Here is an 18,237-nt window from a genome sequence, read left to right as displayed (position 1 = left end):
ATTCTCGACTTTTTATTGTTCCATATGAATTTTGTTGTTATTTTTTCTAGATCAATAAAATATTTTCTTGGAAGTCTGATTGGTATAGCACTAAATAAATAGATTAGTTTAGGGAGTATTGTCATCTTTATTATGTTCGCTCGGCCGATCCAAGAGCACTTAATATTTTTCCAATTATTTAAGTCTGACTTTATTTGTGTGGAGACTTTTTTATAATTTTGCTCATATAATTCCTGACTTTCCTTTGGTAGATAGATTCCCAAATATTTTATGGTATCAACAGTTATTCTGAATGGAATTTCTCTTTGTATCTCTTGCTGTTGGGTTTTGTTGGTGATGTATAAAAATGCTGAGGATTTATGGGGATTTATTTTGTAGCCAGCTACTTTGCTAAAATTATGAATTATTTCCAATAGCGGAAGTAAAATTCTTTAAAAAAATGTTGAAAATTGGGGAAAATACAAATCAAATCAACTGTTTGTTGTCTATATTCAAAGTTCTATATTGGTAGGAGTCCTTAGAACTAGCATTCTAGTGAGTTCTCTTTTGAGAACTCAGGGTAGCCTCCATGGCCACCCATTAAAGCAGGATTTTTTTGAGTGGAGAATTGTTTATTCATCAGGATCTTTTCCAATGAGTCCTGTCTTCTCATAATGTGGCCAAAGTATTTAAGCTTCAGCTTTAGTATTTGACCTTCCAGCACATAGCCTGAATTAATTTCTGTAAGTATTGACTGATCTGACCTTCTTGCTGTCCAAGGGACTCTCAAAAGTCTTCTCTAGAATCACAAATCAAATGTGTTAATTTTGCAGCACTCAGCTTTCCTGATAGTCTAACTCTCGTAGCTATATATTGCTTCTAGAAAAACCATAGCTTTGACCATATAGACTTTTTCTGGCAAGCTGATGTCTCTGTCTTTTAATATCCTGTCCAGATTTGCCACGGATTTCCTTTTAGGAAGTAAACATCTTAATTAATGGTTGCAGTTGCTATCTACAATGATCTTTGAACCCAAGAATATAAAATGTTAAAACCCTGCTCTCATGTTTTTCTCCATTTGCCAGAAGTGATGAGACCAGTTGTCAAGATCTTAGTTTTATAATGTTAAGGTTCAGGTCAGCTTTTACACTCTCCTCTTTCACCCTCATCAAGAGGTTTCTTAATTCCTCTTCACTTCCTCTTCACTCTGCCATCAGAATGATATTGTCTGCCTCACTAAGAGTGTTGATCTTTTTCCTGGCAACCTTAATTCCAGCTTTTAATTCATTTGACCTGCTATTTCACATGAGTTAAAAAATTAAGGTGACAATATACAGCCTTGTTGCAGCCCTTTTCCAATCTTAAACCAATCAGTTGTTCTATGTTTGGTTCTAACTATTGCTCCTTGGCCTGCTTACAGGTTGCTTAGTGGGCAAGTAAGATGATTCTAGGCTCCCATCTCTTTGATGACACATTTAGTTTGATCCACAAAGTCAATCTTTAGGATAGTCAGTGATGCAGAAGTTGATTTATTTTTCTGGTACTTCTTTGCTTTCTCTATAATCCAGTGAATGTTAACAATTTGGTCTCTAGTTCTTCTGCCTTTTTAAAAATGAGACTGTTGTTCTGGTAATTTTTGGTTCATATACCGCTAAAGCCTAGTTTGCAGAATCTTAAATATAACCTTGTTGGTGTGAAAAATGAGTGCACTTATTTGGTAATTTGAACATATCGTGGTATTACTAAAGTGTTGGGATGTTTCCAATTCAGTGGCCACTGTTGTGTTTTCTAAATTTGCTGGCATATTGAGGGCACCACTTTAACGGTGTCATCATTTAAGGGCCTGAATATCTCAGCTGGAATTCCATCATCTCCACTAGCTTTATTGTTAGCAAGGCTTAAAGTTCACTTGACTTTATTCTCTGAGATGTGTAACTTTAGATTGGTAATGGAAGCATTGTGATTATTGGTGATATTCAGATCTTTCCCCTCTTTTCTGCTTCTGTTTAATCTCTACCATTTTTTGTCTTTTAACATCTATTTTTACATGAAATTTCCCTTGATATCTCTAATTTTCTTAAACAGATCTCTTGTCTTTCCCATCTGTTTTCTTCTATTTCTTTGAATTCTTTATTTAAGAAAACTTTCTTATATTTGAACATGAAGTGGAAGTGATAAATGAATTTAAGGGATTAGATCTGGTAGATAGAGTGCCTGAAGAATTATGGATAAGGGTTTGTAATATTGTACAGGAGGAAGCAAGAAAAAACATTCCAAAGGGAAGCAAAATATAAAAGAGAAAAGGAAAGATATAATCAATTGATTGTTGTTCATTCACTAATCATCAATTGAAAGAACACTGGTGGGGACTCAGACACATAGTATATCCTAGAACCTGTGGGAATCATCAACTTCCTTGAAAGTTGACCTATGTGAAAGAGTGGGAAAACTGCTCAGAGGCAGTGCTACATTGGGGAAAAATATTTCTAGAACTAAACTGGAATCAACCATCTCCAGAGATAGAAAGTTTCCGTTTATTGGAAATCTTCAAGCAGATACCAGATGATAACTTGTCAAGTATGCTGTAGTGGACATTTCTTTTCAGGTGTAATTTGGTTGGCCACTGAGAATTCTGAAATTTTTTTATTTTGTGAGTCTACACCGAAAGCTTTTAGATATCTATAGTCACTCACGTAAGAGAGAATCCAGCTGTGTTTCATTTCAGGCAAAAGGAGAATGGCAGTATGACTTGGATGATTGTGTTATTCACCGAAATGGAGAATATTGGAGGAAAGATAGGTCAGGGATGTAGGTGGAGAGATATTGGTGAATCCCATTTTCAGCATATTAAATTTGAAATGCCTAAGGGATATCTAAGTGGAGCTATCCAGCAGGTTATTTGTAATACAGATGGGGGTTCAGAAGAAAGATTAGGGTTGAATATAGTAGCCATCTGCATAGTGGCATTAATTGAACCCACAGCTGCTCATGTCACCAGGAAATCAGAGAAGAGAACTAAGGACAAAGTCTTGGGGATAATATTCACAATTAGGTCAAAGGAGTCATATAATGACATAGCAAAGGAGGCTGAGAAAGAATAGTCAGACAGGTAGTAAGCTAAGGAAAGGAGAAAAAAGATAGGAAAGGAGAGTAATGCTATGGAAACCAAGGGAGGAGAGAGCATCTAAGAGAAGGAAGCAGTATATAAGGTAAAAAGTTTCAGAGAAAAGGGTTAAGCTCTGAGAAAAGGCCATTAGAAGTTAGTAATAAAGACATTATTTGTAAGCACAAAGAGAATCAGTTCAGTCAAAGGGTGAGATCAGAAGTTAGGCTACAAGGAATTGAGAAGAGAGCATAACTATATATATTTGTGATTTGTGAAACATAGAGTTAGATAACAAAGAACCATGACCAATTTTGCTTACTTCTCTCGGGCTTCTTTTTCTATTAAAGATGATAGCCTATGTCTCTAGAACTAAGTCATCTTTTTCTCCATCTTTTATTCACCTGGATATTCTTTCTCAGTCCTGCCAGGTAGTTCTCCCCAAGATGAGCCAGTGTTAAGAGTGCAATTGTTCATTGACCTTATAGTCTTTATAGCTCCTTTATAGCTGAAAAGAAGGGAAAGGAGCAGAGGTAGCTTGAAGTCCTTTGCTACTGTTGAATCTAGCCTTAGTCAGAAGACATGCTCAAATCTTGGCTTTCTATGTGAATATCCTTGGGCAAAATGCTTCTCCTCTCTGGACCTCAGTTTCCTCTATTTGTAAAATGAAGGCATTGGAATAGATGATCTTTAAAGATCTCTTTTGGTTCAGTGTAATGTTGATTCATACCACAAGAGGTCAGGCCAGGACTGAAAATTCAACATGGTAGCCCATGAGGGAGAGAGATCTAGGAAAGAAGAAAAAGACTCAGGGGAGGGAGAAGCTGGGTTTTTTAATAAAAAGGAGGAGGCTGATGACTGAGCAGGACAGTATGGAAGAACAGAGATCTTAATCTCTCTCCACTGACATGGTGCCTGAATAGCCATGATCCTTAAGTATAAAGCGTTGAAGAGTCCTGTTAATTGACAATTAGGTTATTTGGGAGGATACTATTATTCTTTTCTGTCCATATTCATGAGATGTCTCCACTTTGAGATCCCCTCTCCTCATTGGTGAGTTCCTAGTCTGAGCTGCCATTTCATGAGAAGTTCAGACCATGATCACATCATTCTGGCTCTACTCTCTGGTACTTCTACATCTTTTATGTGTTACAGTAGAATGTAAACTCTTGGAGAGTACCATCTAATTTTTTTGCTTGTATTTGTATATCCATCACTTAGTGCAGTGCATAGAACTTAATAAGCATTTAATAAATGTACTCTCTTCTCCCCCTTCCTTTCTTTCTCCCTTTCTCCCTCCCTCTCTCTGTCTGTCTCTGCCTCTGTTTCTGTGTCTTTGTGTCTGTCTCTATTTCTTTTGTCTCTGTCTCTATCTCTATATCTTGCTCTCTGTTGTCTCTTTGTCTCTCCTCTCTCTCCCTCTCCCTTTGTCTCTTTTTTTTTTCCTCCCCCTCATCTATTTCTTCTTTCTGTCTCTCCTCTCTCTCCATGGGATGTTGGGATGGGGAAAAGGTCCAAAGGCATGGGTATTGCTTGGGGGAGAACAACCTTGAAGGGGTTACCTAAACTGCAGTGGTCTGCTCTGCTCTTTTGGAGGCCATGGATTGAAGGGGAGAGTACTGGCTGTGGAGTAAGAAAGCTGGCTTCATATATGGACAAATAACTTCATCTCTTGGACTTCAGCTGTCCCTACTTTACAATATGAGCTTGGACTAGTCTTTTAATGACAGGTTGAAGACAAGGATTACAGATGCAGCATTAGAAGAACCTTAGAATTACAGGTCCTATGGTCTCCAAATTGGGGCAATTGAGATAGCTTGGTGGTGCCATAGTATATAGAATGGAGTCGGGAAGACTTAGAATTCAAATTCAGCCTCAGACATATGACCCTAGGCAAGTCACTTCACTCTGTTTGCTTCAATTTCCTCATCTGTAAATGAGCTGGGGGAGGAAATGGCTTATTATTCCAGTATCTCTGCTAAGAAAATCCCAAATAGGAGCACAAAGACTCAGACATGACTAAAATGGCTGAAATAGTAGTCTTTAAATACCTCATTTTACAGATAAAGACATGAAATCTGGAGGTAAAATATTTTTCCCCAAGGCCACAAAGTTAAATCACAGTCAAGTCAAGACAACAAGCATTTATTATTAAGTACTTACTGTGAGGCAGGTACCCTATTAAAATTACTGGGGATAAAAGAAAAAGGAAAAAAAAATCAGTCCTTAAGGAGCAATCTATTGGGAGATGCGCCTTATAAAACATCTATGTACAAGCAAGTTATAGATGTGTAAAGTGGAGATAATCAACAGAAGGAAAGCACTAGAATTAAAGGAGGTGAGAAAGACTTCTTGCCAAAGATGGACTTTTAGCTGAGACTTGAGAGAAGCCAGGAAAACCAGGTGATTGAGGTGAGCATTCCAAGTCTGGGGACGACTGTTGACAAAGCAGAGTCTGGAGATGCAGGAATGGCCAGAAGGCCAATGTCACTAGACTGGAGGGAAATAAAATAAGAAAAATGAAAAGGTAGGGGAGTAAGAGATTTATAGGCCAAATAGATTTTATATTTGATCCCAAAGGCAAAAGGGAGTCGGTATAATTTATTGAATACGAGAGACATGCTCAGTTATGTTGGATTCATTGTAATCCCATTTGTGGTTTTCTTGGCAAAGAGAATTCACTGTTTTATTTGCTTTTTCAGCTCATTTTACATAGGAGAAAACTGAAGCAAACAGGGTTAAGTGACTTGTTCTGCTAGTGACAGTCTAAGGCTGGATTTGAACTCATGAAGGTGATTCTTTCTGATCCCAAGTCTGGCACCTTATGCACTATGCTGCAATATCTGTTTTAGGAAAATCAATTTAGCAGCTAAGTAGAACATGAAATGGGGAAAGACTATAAAAGCTGGCTGACCCCCCTCTCTCCACCTCTTCCTCATCCTTAACCACCATGTTGAATTTTCAGTCTGGGGCTGACCTCTTGTGGTGTAAGTTAGAATTACTCTCCCCCACAAGCTGGGTCTCGCAATGGTTTAAGCATAAAATAAGAGCTTGTATCAGTCTGATGGCAGCATGAAAAGAGAGAAGAGGCCGTGGTCAAGACACATTACAAAGGTCCAATTGATAGCACTTGGCAACAGATTGGATAGAGGGAAGTGGGTAAGGGGTTAAGGATGACCCCTAGGTTTCCAGCCTGACTGATTGGGTCAAAGATGGTTGTTAAATATTTATCAATGTGCCCCTCTTCTCATTCATTTTCAGCTAAATTCTTCTTGAGACTAGATCCCACCTAGTTATGGAAGAATGCTGGATATTTTAGAAATACCTTGAATCAAAACACAAATATTACCCCTCTATTTTGGAAGGTAGGAAGAAAGTCTAGGTTTCCTCTGTCATAAAACAGAGCTCTAACTAGGCCTGGGTGACCTTCCCCAATCCATCTTAATTCTGCTAATTATTTCCAATTTATAGTTTGCTTTGTATATATTTGTTTGCATGTTAACTGTTAGACTGTAAACTCCTTGAGAGAGCTTTTTCAATTTTAAGTTCCTAGAGGGAGTTTTTTAAGATTGTAAGCTCCTCTAGGGATCTTTTGCCTCTTTTTGAATCCTCAGGACTTAGCCCAGTGTCTGGCACATAGTAAGTGCTTTATAAATATTAATTCTGTACAGTTGCAACTAATTGTAACTTTGTCCCAGGTGCTGAAGTTTAGAACTTGTTGAAAGCCTTTCTCTTCTTTTAGCAGTTTAGATATAAGCTAATAGCACCTAGTAAGAATCCTTAATAGGAAACTGCCAGGTGTTTCCTCTTCATTTTCTCCACTCTCCCCCCTTTCCACGGCCCATGGCAGCCTTACTAAGTGGTTTCGAGGGTGTGTTTTATACCGTTTCCCCCAGGTGCCGTCTCAGCTCACACCCAGAATGTTTCTACGTGTCCGATATTCATTTTCATTTTATTACCAACAATAAATTGCATTCGATGGGAATTGGTGGAACTGGGCCGAACCTGATAGAACACTAGAGTGATGGACCTGAGAGGAGGGAGGTAAGTGGTTTGGAGGAGCCCGGGGGGGGGTCGCAAAAGGCCAGCTTCTTGGAAAACAGAGCCCCAGTGGCAGACCACCTCTGGAGCATGGCTTCTGGTGTGGAAAGGGCTCCAAAGTGGGATGGAAGCTGAAGTCCAGCTGGTCAGGCCTTGCAGGGAATGAGAAGCTTGGGAGCTCCGATCAGGTCTGGGAAGCAGGCGGAATTGGCTTTCTTCCTCTCAGCATCTTCTCTCTGGGCACCAAACGCCCAAAGATTCCCACGCTTCCACCTACATTCCCCATCTTCCTCAATAGTGTTCCCATTATCAGTCTGGGCCATTTCTTGGTCTCTGGCTTTGGCTGCCCTATGGGGGTGGGGCGCTGAAGCTTCGCACGGGAAGGTTGACCCGAGCCCGAAGCCACTTGATATAGTCTACTTGAGGCATTTGGACAATATGTTCTCGTACAAACTGTGGGAAGAAAGGAAGAAACACAGTGAGTGGATATGAGCAGGAAAGTGGGTCCCTCCCTTGGGGGGAGCAGGATCTGGGGACCCCATGGGAACCAAGGCTCATGGAATCTCAGAGTCGCAAGGAACCTCAAGGTTTGCAGTGTCCAATGAATGCTAGTGGATGAAAATCCCCTCTGTGGCATCATTGACAAGGAGTTCCATGACTCTTTGCAATTTGAGCCCATGACTTCCACAGATGGCCCATCTCCTCTGTGGGGAGGCTGAAGAGTGCAAGAGAAAGAACATTAGCTCTGGAGTTCAAATTCTGCCCCAACCCTCCTGTTGTTATTAACTCTTGTCTAACTCATGTCTAACTCTTTGCGACTCCATTTGGGGTTTTATTGGCAAAGGTAACAGGAGTGATTTACCATTTCCTCCTTCTCCAGCTCATTTAATCTCAACATCCTCATCTACAAAATGGGACAATAATCCATGCTGATTTCTCAGAGTGATTTATAGGATCACATGTGGAACTGTATAGGATCTCATACTTCATTATGACAGCTGAGAAAACTGGAGTCCAAAGAGAGAAGTCACATAGGAAGCAACCAACAGGGCAGAAACTGAATTTTATAGACCCTGGGAGTTGAGACCTATAGTAGATCTTAAAGGCTGATTAAGTCTAGCCCCCTTCATCTTACAGATGAGTTAGATGGAGATCCATTCAGGTTCAATGACTCACCCAAGATCATGCAGCTAAGAGTAAGGGACAAAGCTGGAATATGAATCCAGCTCTCAAACTCCCGATCTGAAAGTCATTTCCATATTGCCTCAATATGAGGTGCATATATGAAAATGGATAAAAAACACCTTGCAAATTTTAGAGCTCTCTATAAATCTAGGCTATCATTAATAATATAGGAGCATTTTAGAAAAAAATCACTTCTCTTTCTCCATATTTTTCTTTTTTTATCCAATATTTCTTCTGATACTTTTCATTTTCAACAAATCCCACGTTCATTTTGATGTAGTGAAAGTCTCTCAACATCTTTTCATCTTTTCTCTTCTTCTCCCCCACAGTTCCTGAAGGGACATCTCAGACAAGGTGGGGGAAGATGGGAAATCCACATCTTCCCCTGCTTTATATATTAAGACAAAACAAGGTATGTGATAGCAAGCTTGGGCCTGATTCAGAGAGCCAATTGTTAAATTTTCAGTGTGAGTATTTCTACTTCTGAAATGAGCAAATGCTACAAATCAGAGCTTGATTTCTTAATTTGTTGATTGTCAGAACTTAAGAAAGCAATGGAGAAAATATTAATGCAGATTAAATTTAAAAGTATATTTTACGTGCATTTTTTTTTTTACCAGAATCCCACTGGGCAGGACAAATCTCTAGCAATGAGGCTGGATGTTATGGCTGCATTATTGCTAGGGACAGTGTGCCGGGCAAAACTAAGTACATCACAAATATCATCTACTTTGATTCAACTTAGGAAAGGGCAGAACTCTATTGTCTAGACTTCCTAGGATATTTACTTGGTATGGGCAGCTCTCTTTTATACACTCCTTAAGGGACTTTTTTTTTTTTTTTTTTTTTTTGATATAAGGAAGTACACAGGACAATGCCCTGGACATTCAATAATTATGTGTTCAAAGGATCCTAAATATAACACTGGAAGGACCCCCCCCCAAAGACCCTCTAGTCCAACCCCCCTTTTTTTTACAGATAAAGAAACTGAGGCACAGAAAAGGGAGGGATTTCTTCCAGGTCACACAGCAATATGGTTCAGAGTGGGTACCACAGGTCTAAAATTGGAAGGGATTTCAGGAGGCTTCAAATCCAATTAACTCATTTGGATGGATGAGGGGAGACCCAGAGAAGGGATTTGTTCTTCCAGGTCCCAGTGATTCATGACCCAACCCTCTCTTTTCACTGTTGCTTCCTTGTGAATCAGCAGGAAAATATTCAGAGGAGTATTTCTTTCCTCCAGAATCTTAGGGACTGTGGCCAGGATGAGAACCTCTTCCAGGGGGCAAAGGGTAACTTCTCCAGGAGGAGTTGAGTCTATGATAATCAGGTCATTCGTAAACAACTCTACCCACTATTTTTCTGATACTAGAATTGTTCTGAGATCCCACCTCAATAACTTAATTAGAGGCACAGTAGATAGAGCATTGGGCCAGGATGCAGAATGATCTGAGTTCAAATATGACCTCAGATATGTACTTGCTGTATCACCTTGAACAAATCATTTAACTCTGCTTGCCTCAGTTTCCTAATTAGTAAAATGTGCTGGAGAAGGAAATGGAAAAGCCCTCCAGTATCTTTTCTAAGAAAACCCCAAATGGAGTCCGAGTTGGACATGACTGAAATGACTCAACAGCGATGATTATAGCAAAGAGCAGACTAGATAGAGTTAGAGGAGTTTTAGCTTTCTCCATGAATGCGAATGACTCGAATAATCCCTGAACAGCAGTGACCTTCAAGATCTGGGCTCACACAGGAGATGAGGTTCCTTTCTGAAATTTCTCTCAGGGATTTTTACATTTCCAGTTAAGCTTCTGCATTGAAACCATCCTGGGAATCTCCCAGCCTGCTCAATGATCCTTCCTATGTCCCAAGGTCCAGCTGACTCACTTTTTCCTTGGAGAAAGAGCCCCTCAATGCAAATTGGTAAACACGTGGGGGACCATGGGTTAGAACATGGAATAAGTCTTTGAAGACATTTGTTAAAATGTAGATATTACCCCTTAGAGCAGTAATGCTTTAGTCTGAATTAATTTCTTAGTTTAGTTCCTTTTACTTAGGAAGATTCTGAGCCAATGGGGAGATTGAACAGGGGAGTTTCAAAAAGGGTAATAGAATTATAAGTTGAGAGACCCCAGTCAACCAAAGGGTCACGTACAGAGACTGGATCAGGGGAAGAGTAAAGCATCCAGGGATGATTGTCGGAAGTGGACAGCGACTCCAGGGAGCAGACCTTCATGATGCTTACCTCGATGGCCACGGCGATGTCAGGGGAGCATATTTCCCACGTACGGAGGTCCTGTAGCACTTTCAGGAGCACGTGCGGACGGATTCTGAGATCCAAATTCTCTCCATGCTTTTGCAATTTCTGTAGGATTTTCTTGGCAGGACGATATTTCTTTAAGTCTTCCGGGAGTTTAGATAATAAATCAAAATACCTTCATTTCCAACAGAAGACAACCAGTTAGAGGAGTTGCTAAAGAAATTTTCTTTGGGGGTCCCTTAGGCCTATGAGCTGCTTCCCAGGAAAGTGGAAAGAGTCAAAAGGTTTGAGCCTCAACAAAGTTTGTGGGCTAAAGATTCTCTAAGAGCTTTTCTCAGTTCTGATAATCTCTGTTCTGAGCCCCTTCCATGCCCTGACATCCCATGTTCTAAGGCCCTTCCCAACTCTGACATAACATGCTCTAAAGCCCCTTCCAGCCCTGACACTCTGTTCTAAGCTCTCTCCCAGCTCTGACATCCCCTGTTCTAAGATTCCTCCTACCTTTGACATTCCTTGTTCTAAGTGTTTTCCTAATTCTGGTATTCTCTGGGAATATCTAAGGTACTTGAGAAGACATATTGATTCTTTATCTTAAGATTCCAAGTTGCTCCAGGGATCTCTCTAATAAATGCTTGCGGATTGTCTTTGTACCTTCATCTCTACTTGTCACATAGTAGGTGCTTAATGTTTTACCATCCCAATAAGACATTACTAGCAACCACTTGTAGAGACCCCAAATAATTCCTGTCTCTGGTAGGGTCATGAGTGTTTCTTTGTAAATTTTCTACTTACTCTCATGGTTTATTTTCTCTCATCCCACAATTCTCTATTTTCTGGATCAGGGTATTTTTTTTTGGGGGGGGCTCTCATGAATCTTTGTCAATAGTGATAATGCTACATGTGTATTCCTTTTTCGATTCTTTGTATATGTGGTTTCCCCTGTTATAATGTAACCTCCTTGAGGTCAGGGATAATTTTTCTTTTATTTATATCTCCAATGCTTAGCAAAGTGTCATGCGCATAGTAGATTCCTTGTTTTTTTATTCATTCATTCATTCATGGTCCCAGAGATCCCTTTCAGTTTTAGATTTATGATTCTATGATGAGGAATGAGAAGCAGAGTTGTGTAATGGAGAAAAGCCTGGAATGGGACACAGAAAATCTGGGTTTGCTCCCTAAAACTTGTATGATTTTAGGGAAGACCTTTTTCCTCTCTGTGCCTCAGTTTCTTCCTCTGTAAAATGAGGGTCTTAAGCTAGTTTTTTTCTAATCTTTATTTTTAAAGGTGTGTGTGTGTGTTTGTGTGTGTGTGTGTGTGTGTGTGTGTGCGCGCGCGCATTGATTTTAGAATCAAGAACAGAGGTTTCACTGAGCTCAGAATTTGGACTCTTCTGGGGGTCCTATCTGTAGTCAAGGGCACTTTAGGGGGTTGACACTTTTCTATATAGCTAAGAATATATGGGATTATGGATGTGCTAGAGAAGACCCTCCCTGATTGGATCGTTTCCCTTCCTCACCAGTGGTTAGCCATTTCTTCAGCATCTCCTCTTGTTATAGTGATTGGATGTCTCATTTTTTCTATGTCGTCATGAAAATTGGAGACCACGGTGAAAGCAAAAAACTTCTGGATGCCTCTTTCTTCCTGTCTCCTATAAAACAGGTTTGGAGAGCAGGAGAGAATCAGTATTCCATCTTGGCCAGTTGACAGCCAACCCATCTTTCGAGATCTAGTGCAAATGTCCCTTGTCTCAAGCAAGAAGCAATATCTCCTCTGGAAAGACAGGGCTGCTGGTTTATGCTGTGCTTAGTCTTCTGTATTCTCCTTATTAACTTCTCAAGAGCCTCAGTTTCCTCATCTGTAAAGTAGCAATGATAATAGCATCTACCTCACAGGGTTGGACTGATTATCAAATAAGATAAGGTATGTATAGTGCTTGATAAACCTTAAATTGCTATGTAAATTTGAGCCCTCAGCAAACATACAAAGAATTTGAATCCAAGGATTATTTATCACTGTGTTCCCAAAGTTGAGGTAACAGTGATTAGAGCACTGGGACTGCAGTCAGGAAGATCTGAGTTCAAATTCAGATTCTCTGTGACCCTAGGCAAATCCTTTGACCCATATTTGCCTCAGTTCCTCATCTGTAAAATGGGGACACACTAAAGAAGGAAACAAGCCATTCCAGCATCATTACCAAGAAAACTCCATGGGATCAGTTAGATTTGGACACAACTGAACAATGACAACAATCCCAATGTGTAGCATGGTGAAGAGAGATCCAGTTTTGGAACCCGGAAGAAATAGGTTCAAATCTTGCCTCTTACCCAAACTAATTCTCGGCAAGTTACCGAATCTCTCAGTGCCCCTTGCGTTTTCTTCAAGAGTCCAAGTTGCAAAGAAATATACTGCCCCAAGTTAGTAGAGGGACAGTCTTCCTCTTAACTAATGAAATCCCAAGTTCAGTGCCCATTACTATCCCCAACTTATAGGAGGACATGGATGAGTTTCGCTATAAAGGGGGCCCTGAATAGATTTAGTAGTTGGAAGGAACATCCAAACATGAGAAGGATCATGGCTCTACTGGAAGATATGATTCTCCCCACAATGTGACTAGTACAGTGTTCTTACGTTCAATTCTATTGAGCATCTACTCTGGGTCAGGAACTGGGAATACAAAGAAAAATAGAAACAATCCCCGCCCACTGGGAACTTATATTCCTTTTGGGGGAGAAACAATGTGTGTATAGAAAATTAAATTACATATATGATGTTAATAGGGTGGGGGAGGGAATGACATGAAGAGTCTAAGTTAAATCAACATTTATTAAGCTCTGCTAGATATTAAGGTTACAAAGACAAAGGAATAAACTAGGAACTCCTTGATGGAATTGTTTTTTTCTTTCTTTTCTTTGTATCCCTAGCATTTAGCAAAGTGCCTGGCACACAGTAGGCACTTAATAAATGTTTTTCTCGACTTAATTCTATTGGGGGAAACAAAATATATATATTTGTATATGTATCTATATACACATATAGAAGTATAAATATATGTGTATGTAGTAAAATATTATACCAAATGAATACAAGGAAGAGTTAGGAGGGGCTTCCATAGGACCAGGAAAGGTAGAAGATACCAGTTGACTTGAACTGAGTCTTGAAGGAAGACTGAGATTCTAAATAGAAGTAAGAGAGTAATATATTCCAGGACTCCAGGAGTGTAGAGTGGGCTAGGATTGACATAGAAGGATAGAAAGGAAGGAAGGAACAAAGAAATGAATGAAGGAATTTAATGGGAAGAAAGGGAAAGTCTTAAGGATGGGAGCTCCAGCCTATATCATCTATAACTCAAAACCAGAGGGATTCTGGGTGATGCCATAGGAAAGTAGCTATCAGCTCCTTCCCAGTAATATTGCTAATGTTGATCTGATTATTGTTGTATGTGCAAGATCTGGAAAAAGCCTGGAAAAGGGAATATGCTCAGCATTTGAGCAGATGTTAAGTCTTTAGTTCTGTCTGTTGGTTAGGGTAGGAGTGGGTCCTGATATCTGACTGGTGGAAAAAGAGGAAGGGATTTTGAGGGGCTTACCTTCTTTATCAGGTAAATCAATCAATAAGAACTTAATATTAAGCACCTATTCTGTGATAGGCACTGGGAATACAGTTACCAAAAATGGAAAAATCCTTGTTCTCAAGGAATTGGAATTTACTCAATCGTATTGAGTCCTTTGCCTCTTCCAAGGTGAGCACTCAGATGCTTAGTAAATGCTTATGAAATAAATGAATTCTTTATAATGCCATTTATTTCTTTGTGGGATTGCTCCAATGGGTTTATGTCCATGGGGGTAATGGAATTGTTGTTATTAGTAGTGAGAATACATTGGCCCCAAACGCAGCTGAAAGTCTTTCCCACAAGCCAGATGTAGTCCAGATGGGCAGCTGGCATTTGCAAGAGATTATGAAGCAACAAGGGGTGACTGTTTGTGACTGAGGATGAAGCCAGAATATTGATTTCTCTCTTAGCTTCTCCTTGAGGAGGCCAGTCCATCAACATTAGTGACAGAATCCTCATTGAGTGAAGATTCCTGTTTTGGGGGTTCTTGTGGGGGAAGAAGATGGAGTCCAGATAGTCACTGGATAAGTCCCAAGATGTATTTAATATTCATACCACTGTCCCCCTCTTTTTGCCAGGTGGATGGTCAATAGAATTTGTGTGCTTTACTATGTGAATATATTTATGGATTTTTGGCACAGTATTTGTTGGAATGCTTTGTTCCTTTCCGGGATCTTAATAAAAAGGAAGCTACTTGACTCTAGGGCATGAGCCCTTCCTCTACCATCCCCATTTCTTGGAACGCCGCATATGACCCAGGAGGACAAACTCTGCCTCGTAGATACATATACGAATATATATTTTGTTTCCCCCAATAGAATAAGCCAAGACAAGCATTCAACAAGGATTCATTGTTTCATTCTGCCTCCTTTGTCCCCCATTGCTGCCTTGCCCATAATATGACCCCTCTTTTCAGGCCTGGTTCAATTGATCACCACCCTTCCCTTTCCTGAGTGCCATATCCCATCTAACATCAGAGGTGTGTGACAGTACTCATGAGTAAGAGTACTGAGAGGGAGGGATGATTTGACCACAGCTCATCATACAGCCCAGAGAAGCAGGGCTTTGAACCCAGGTATTCCTAACACAGTCCATGCTGATTGGATAATGCTGATTCTCTCTTTTCTTCTTTAAAATTTTTTTCAAATGATCAATTATACCTGTGAAATAATTTAAAATGAATTTACATTTTAATCATATTTTAAGAAAAATAACGTGAGAAAATTATACTCCATTTTGTATTCAGAATTCATCAGTTCTCTCTTTCTGGAAGTAGATAGCTTTTTTTTTTTTCATCATGAGCTCTTTGGAATTATCTTGGATCACTGTAAGATGATTATCACTGCAACATTGTCATTACTGTGCACAATGATCTTTGATTTTTCTCATTTCACTCTGCATCAGTTCATAAAGGTCTCACTAAACCATTCTCCTTGTCCTGTTTCATAGCACAATAGTAACTCTTATAAAAATTATATGCTACAACTTATTGGGGCACTTAAGTGGCACAATGGATAGAGTGTGGCTCTCCAGCACTTGAGTCTGATTCCAGGTTCACTTACTAACTGTGTGACCTTGAGTAACTTAACCCTGTTTCTGTTAGTTTCTAATTCTTTGCCACCACAAAAAGAGCTGGTATAAATATTATTGTATATATAGGTAATTTTCCTTTTTTTGGGATACAGACCTAGTGGGCCAAAGGATATGCATGGTTATATAGACATTTGGTCATTGTTCTAAATTGTTCTCCAAGAATGGTTGGACTGGTTCACTATTCCACCAACAATTCAGTAGTGTATCTATTTTTCACTCATCTCTATAGGCACTGGTCATTTCTGATAGCAATGAAGTGGTATTTCAGAACTGTTTTAATTTGCCTCTCTCTAGCAAGAGTGAGTATGATTCATCAGGGGAAAAAAAAAAAGGATATTTAATGAAATAGAGGACTTGCAATCATTTCTGATGAAAAAACCCAATGAATAGATTTCTCATCAAACCAACATTCAAGAGAAACATATAAAGAGTAAACATGATATAATTATAAAGGTCTCAATCAAGTTCAGCTGTTTACATTTCTATATGGGAAAATCATACATGTATTTTTTAGAATATTTATTTTCATATGCCTATTGCTGGCTTTGATTTCTTCAGGAAATTATCTATATCATTTGACCAATATCAATTGAGGAATGACTCTTTATTTTTATAAATTCAATTCAGTTTTATGTGTAGAGTATATATATGTAAATATATATTTATATATATTTGAGAAATACCTTTATCAGAGAAACTTGCTGTGAAAATTTTGATATGACGTCATTGTCTATAGTGCCTTTTTAACAATCATTTCTTTTAATTAGTTCTTAGTTCTAATTTTGCTTTATTTTATTTGAGATTATGATCACTACCCCTGAAGCATATTAGATTCTGCTTCAGTCTTTTATTTTAGCTCTGTGTCTTTCTGTTTTAAGTGTCTCTTTTGCAAACAAGATAATGTTGGATTCTGGTTTCTAATTCATTCAGTTATCTGCTTCCATTTTATGGGTGAGCTTAACCCATTGCCATTCACAATTAGGATTATTGTGTGTTTCTCTCCATTTTCTTCTCTTTTTCTCCTGTTCCTTTTCAAATATATGTTTTGCTTTTAATCCCTGTCTTCCTAATGTGTCTTTCCTTTTGGGATTCTTCTCATTTTCTCATCCCCTTTTCCTCCTATTTCCCTATTAGGTAAATTACTTTTCTATAACTGAAATGTGTATATACATTCTTCCCTCTGTGAATCAATTCCAACGAGAGTGAGATTTGAACATTGCCCACCATCCCCCAATTTCCCTTTTCATTATAAAAGTTCTCTTTGTATACCTCTTTTATGTAAGAAAAACATTTCCCATTCTACTTTCCTCCTTCTTACCCCTATATTTTTGGAGATCATATCTCAACATAATTGACTCACACTTATGCACTCTATGTAGACTCTTCCTAACTACCCTAATAATGATTAAGTCCTTAGGAGTCACATGTATTATCTTCCCATATTCAAATGTAAACAGTTGAACTTTATTGAAACCCTTATGAATACTCATAAAATACCCTTTTATGTTTCTCTGGAGTTTTGTGTTTGAATGACAAATTTTCTATACAGCTCTGGCCTTTTTTTTTTTAATGGGAATGCTTGAAAGACCTCTGTTTCATTAAATATTCATTTTTTTTCTCCCTGAAAGATTATACTAAGTTTTGCTAGGGGGGTGATTCCTGGTTCTAATACTAATTCCTTTGCTTTCTGGAATATTATTTCCCAAGACCTCTGTTCCTTTAAGGTAGAAGCTGCTAAATCTTATGTGATCCTGATTTTGGCTCTACAATATTTGAAATGTTTTTCTTTCTTTCTTTTTTTTTTTTTCTGCTTGAAGTATTTTCTCTTTTGACCTGTAATTTGGCTATAATATTCCTGGAAGTTTTCATTTTGAGATACTTTCTGGAGGCGATGGGTTGCCTTTTACTAAAGAGATCAGAGGGACTGAAGAGTCCCCTAGATAGTAAGAGCCAGAGGTAGGATATGACTCCTGTTTTCTAAGCCTTGTCATAATGCCATTTGCCCCATCTATAGAGATTCTTACTTGGTGAGGATTTCTAGTCTGTCTTGCAAACAGAAACCAGCCTCCTGTGCGATGCTGAAAAACTTGGCTCTCATGTTGGCACATATGTTGCTCTTGGCTTCTGAAACACCACCAGGATAGCTGCAGGGAGAGAAAAGTGGAAAAAAGCAATAAACCAAAACTATGAAATTGGAATAGGCTCAGGTGAGGTGAGGGCTGAAGGTTTTTTTGTCAGCTTGATTTTGGTCTGCACTTTTGATTTTTCATCATTGTATGGGGGACTTTCCAGTGTGGAACTCCTCTTCACTGATTTAGATGAGTAACTTGTAATGGGATGCAACTTCTAGGGAAATGTTGCAATAACTGTGGGGTCCTTTGGCCTTAGAAATGTTATAGTAAAATTTTTTCTTCCCTTAGCTTCTAGAGAAATGTTACAATAAACCGGAGACCCTCTGACTT

The 18,237-nt window shown here is 39.0% G+C and overlaps 1 protein-coding gene across 3 annotated transcripts in view; it reads right to left on the bottom strand.

Moving 5' to 3' along the window:
- Window positions 1-7,005: 7,005 nt before the first annotated feature.
- The window catches only part of CCDC60 (coiled-coil domain containing 60), a 198,531-nt gene continuing 187,299 nt past the window's right edge, over window positions 7,006-18,237 (bottom strand). For all 3 annotated transcript variants that reach the window (XM_051972899.1, XM_051972898.1, XM_051972900.1), the window contains 4 exons: window positions 17,800-17,919; window positions 12,089-12,220; window positions 10,557-10,746; window positions 7,006-7,576 (listed from right to left, as the gene is read on the bottom strand). In XM_051972899.1, coding sequence (XP_051828859.1) covers window positions 7,472-7,576; window positions 10,557-10,746; window positions 12,089-12,220; window positions 17,800-17,919 — 547 coding nt within the window. In that variant the 3' untranslated portion in view covers window positions 7,006-7,471. The remainder of the gene's footprint in view (window positions 7,577-10,556; window positions 10,747-12,088; window positions 12,221-17,799; window positions 17,920-18,237) is intronic.

This window comes from Antechinus flavipes, chromosome 1, assembly GCF_016432865.1.
Source record: "Antechinus flavipes isolate AdamAnt ecotype Samford, QLD, Australia chromosome 1, AdamAnt_v2, whole genome shotgun sequence".
NCBI classification, from domain to species: Eukaryota; Metazoa; Chordata; class Mammalia; order Dasyuromorphia; family Dasyuridae; genus Antechinus; species Antechinus flavipes.
This window is presented reverse-complemented; position numbering and strand designations above follow the sequence as displayed.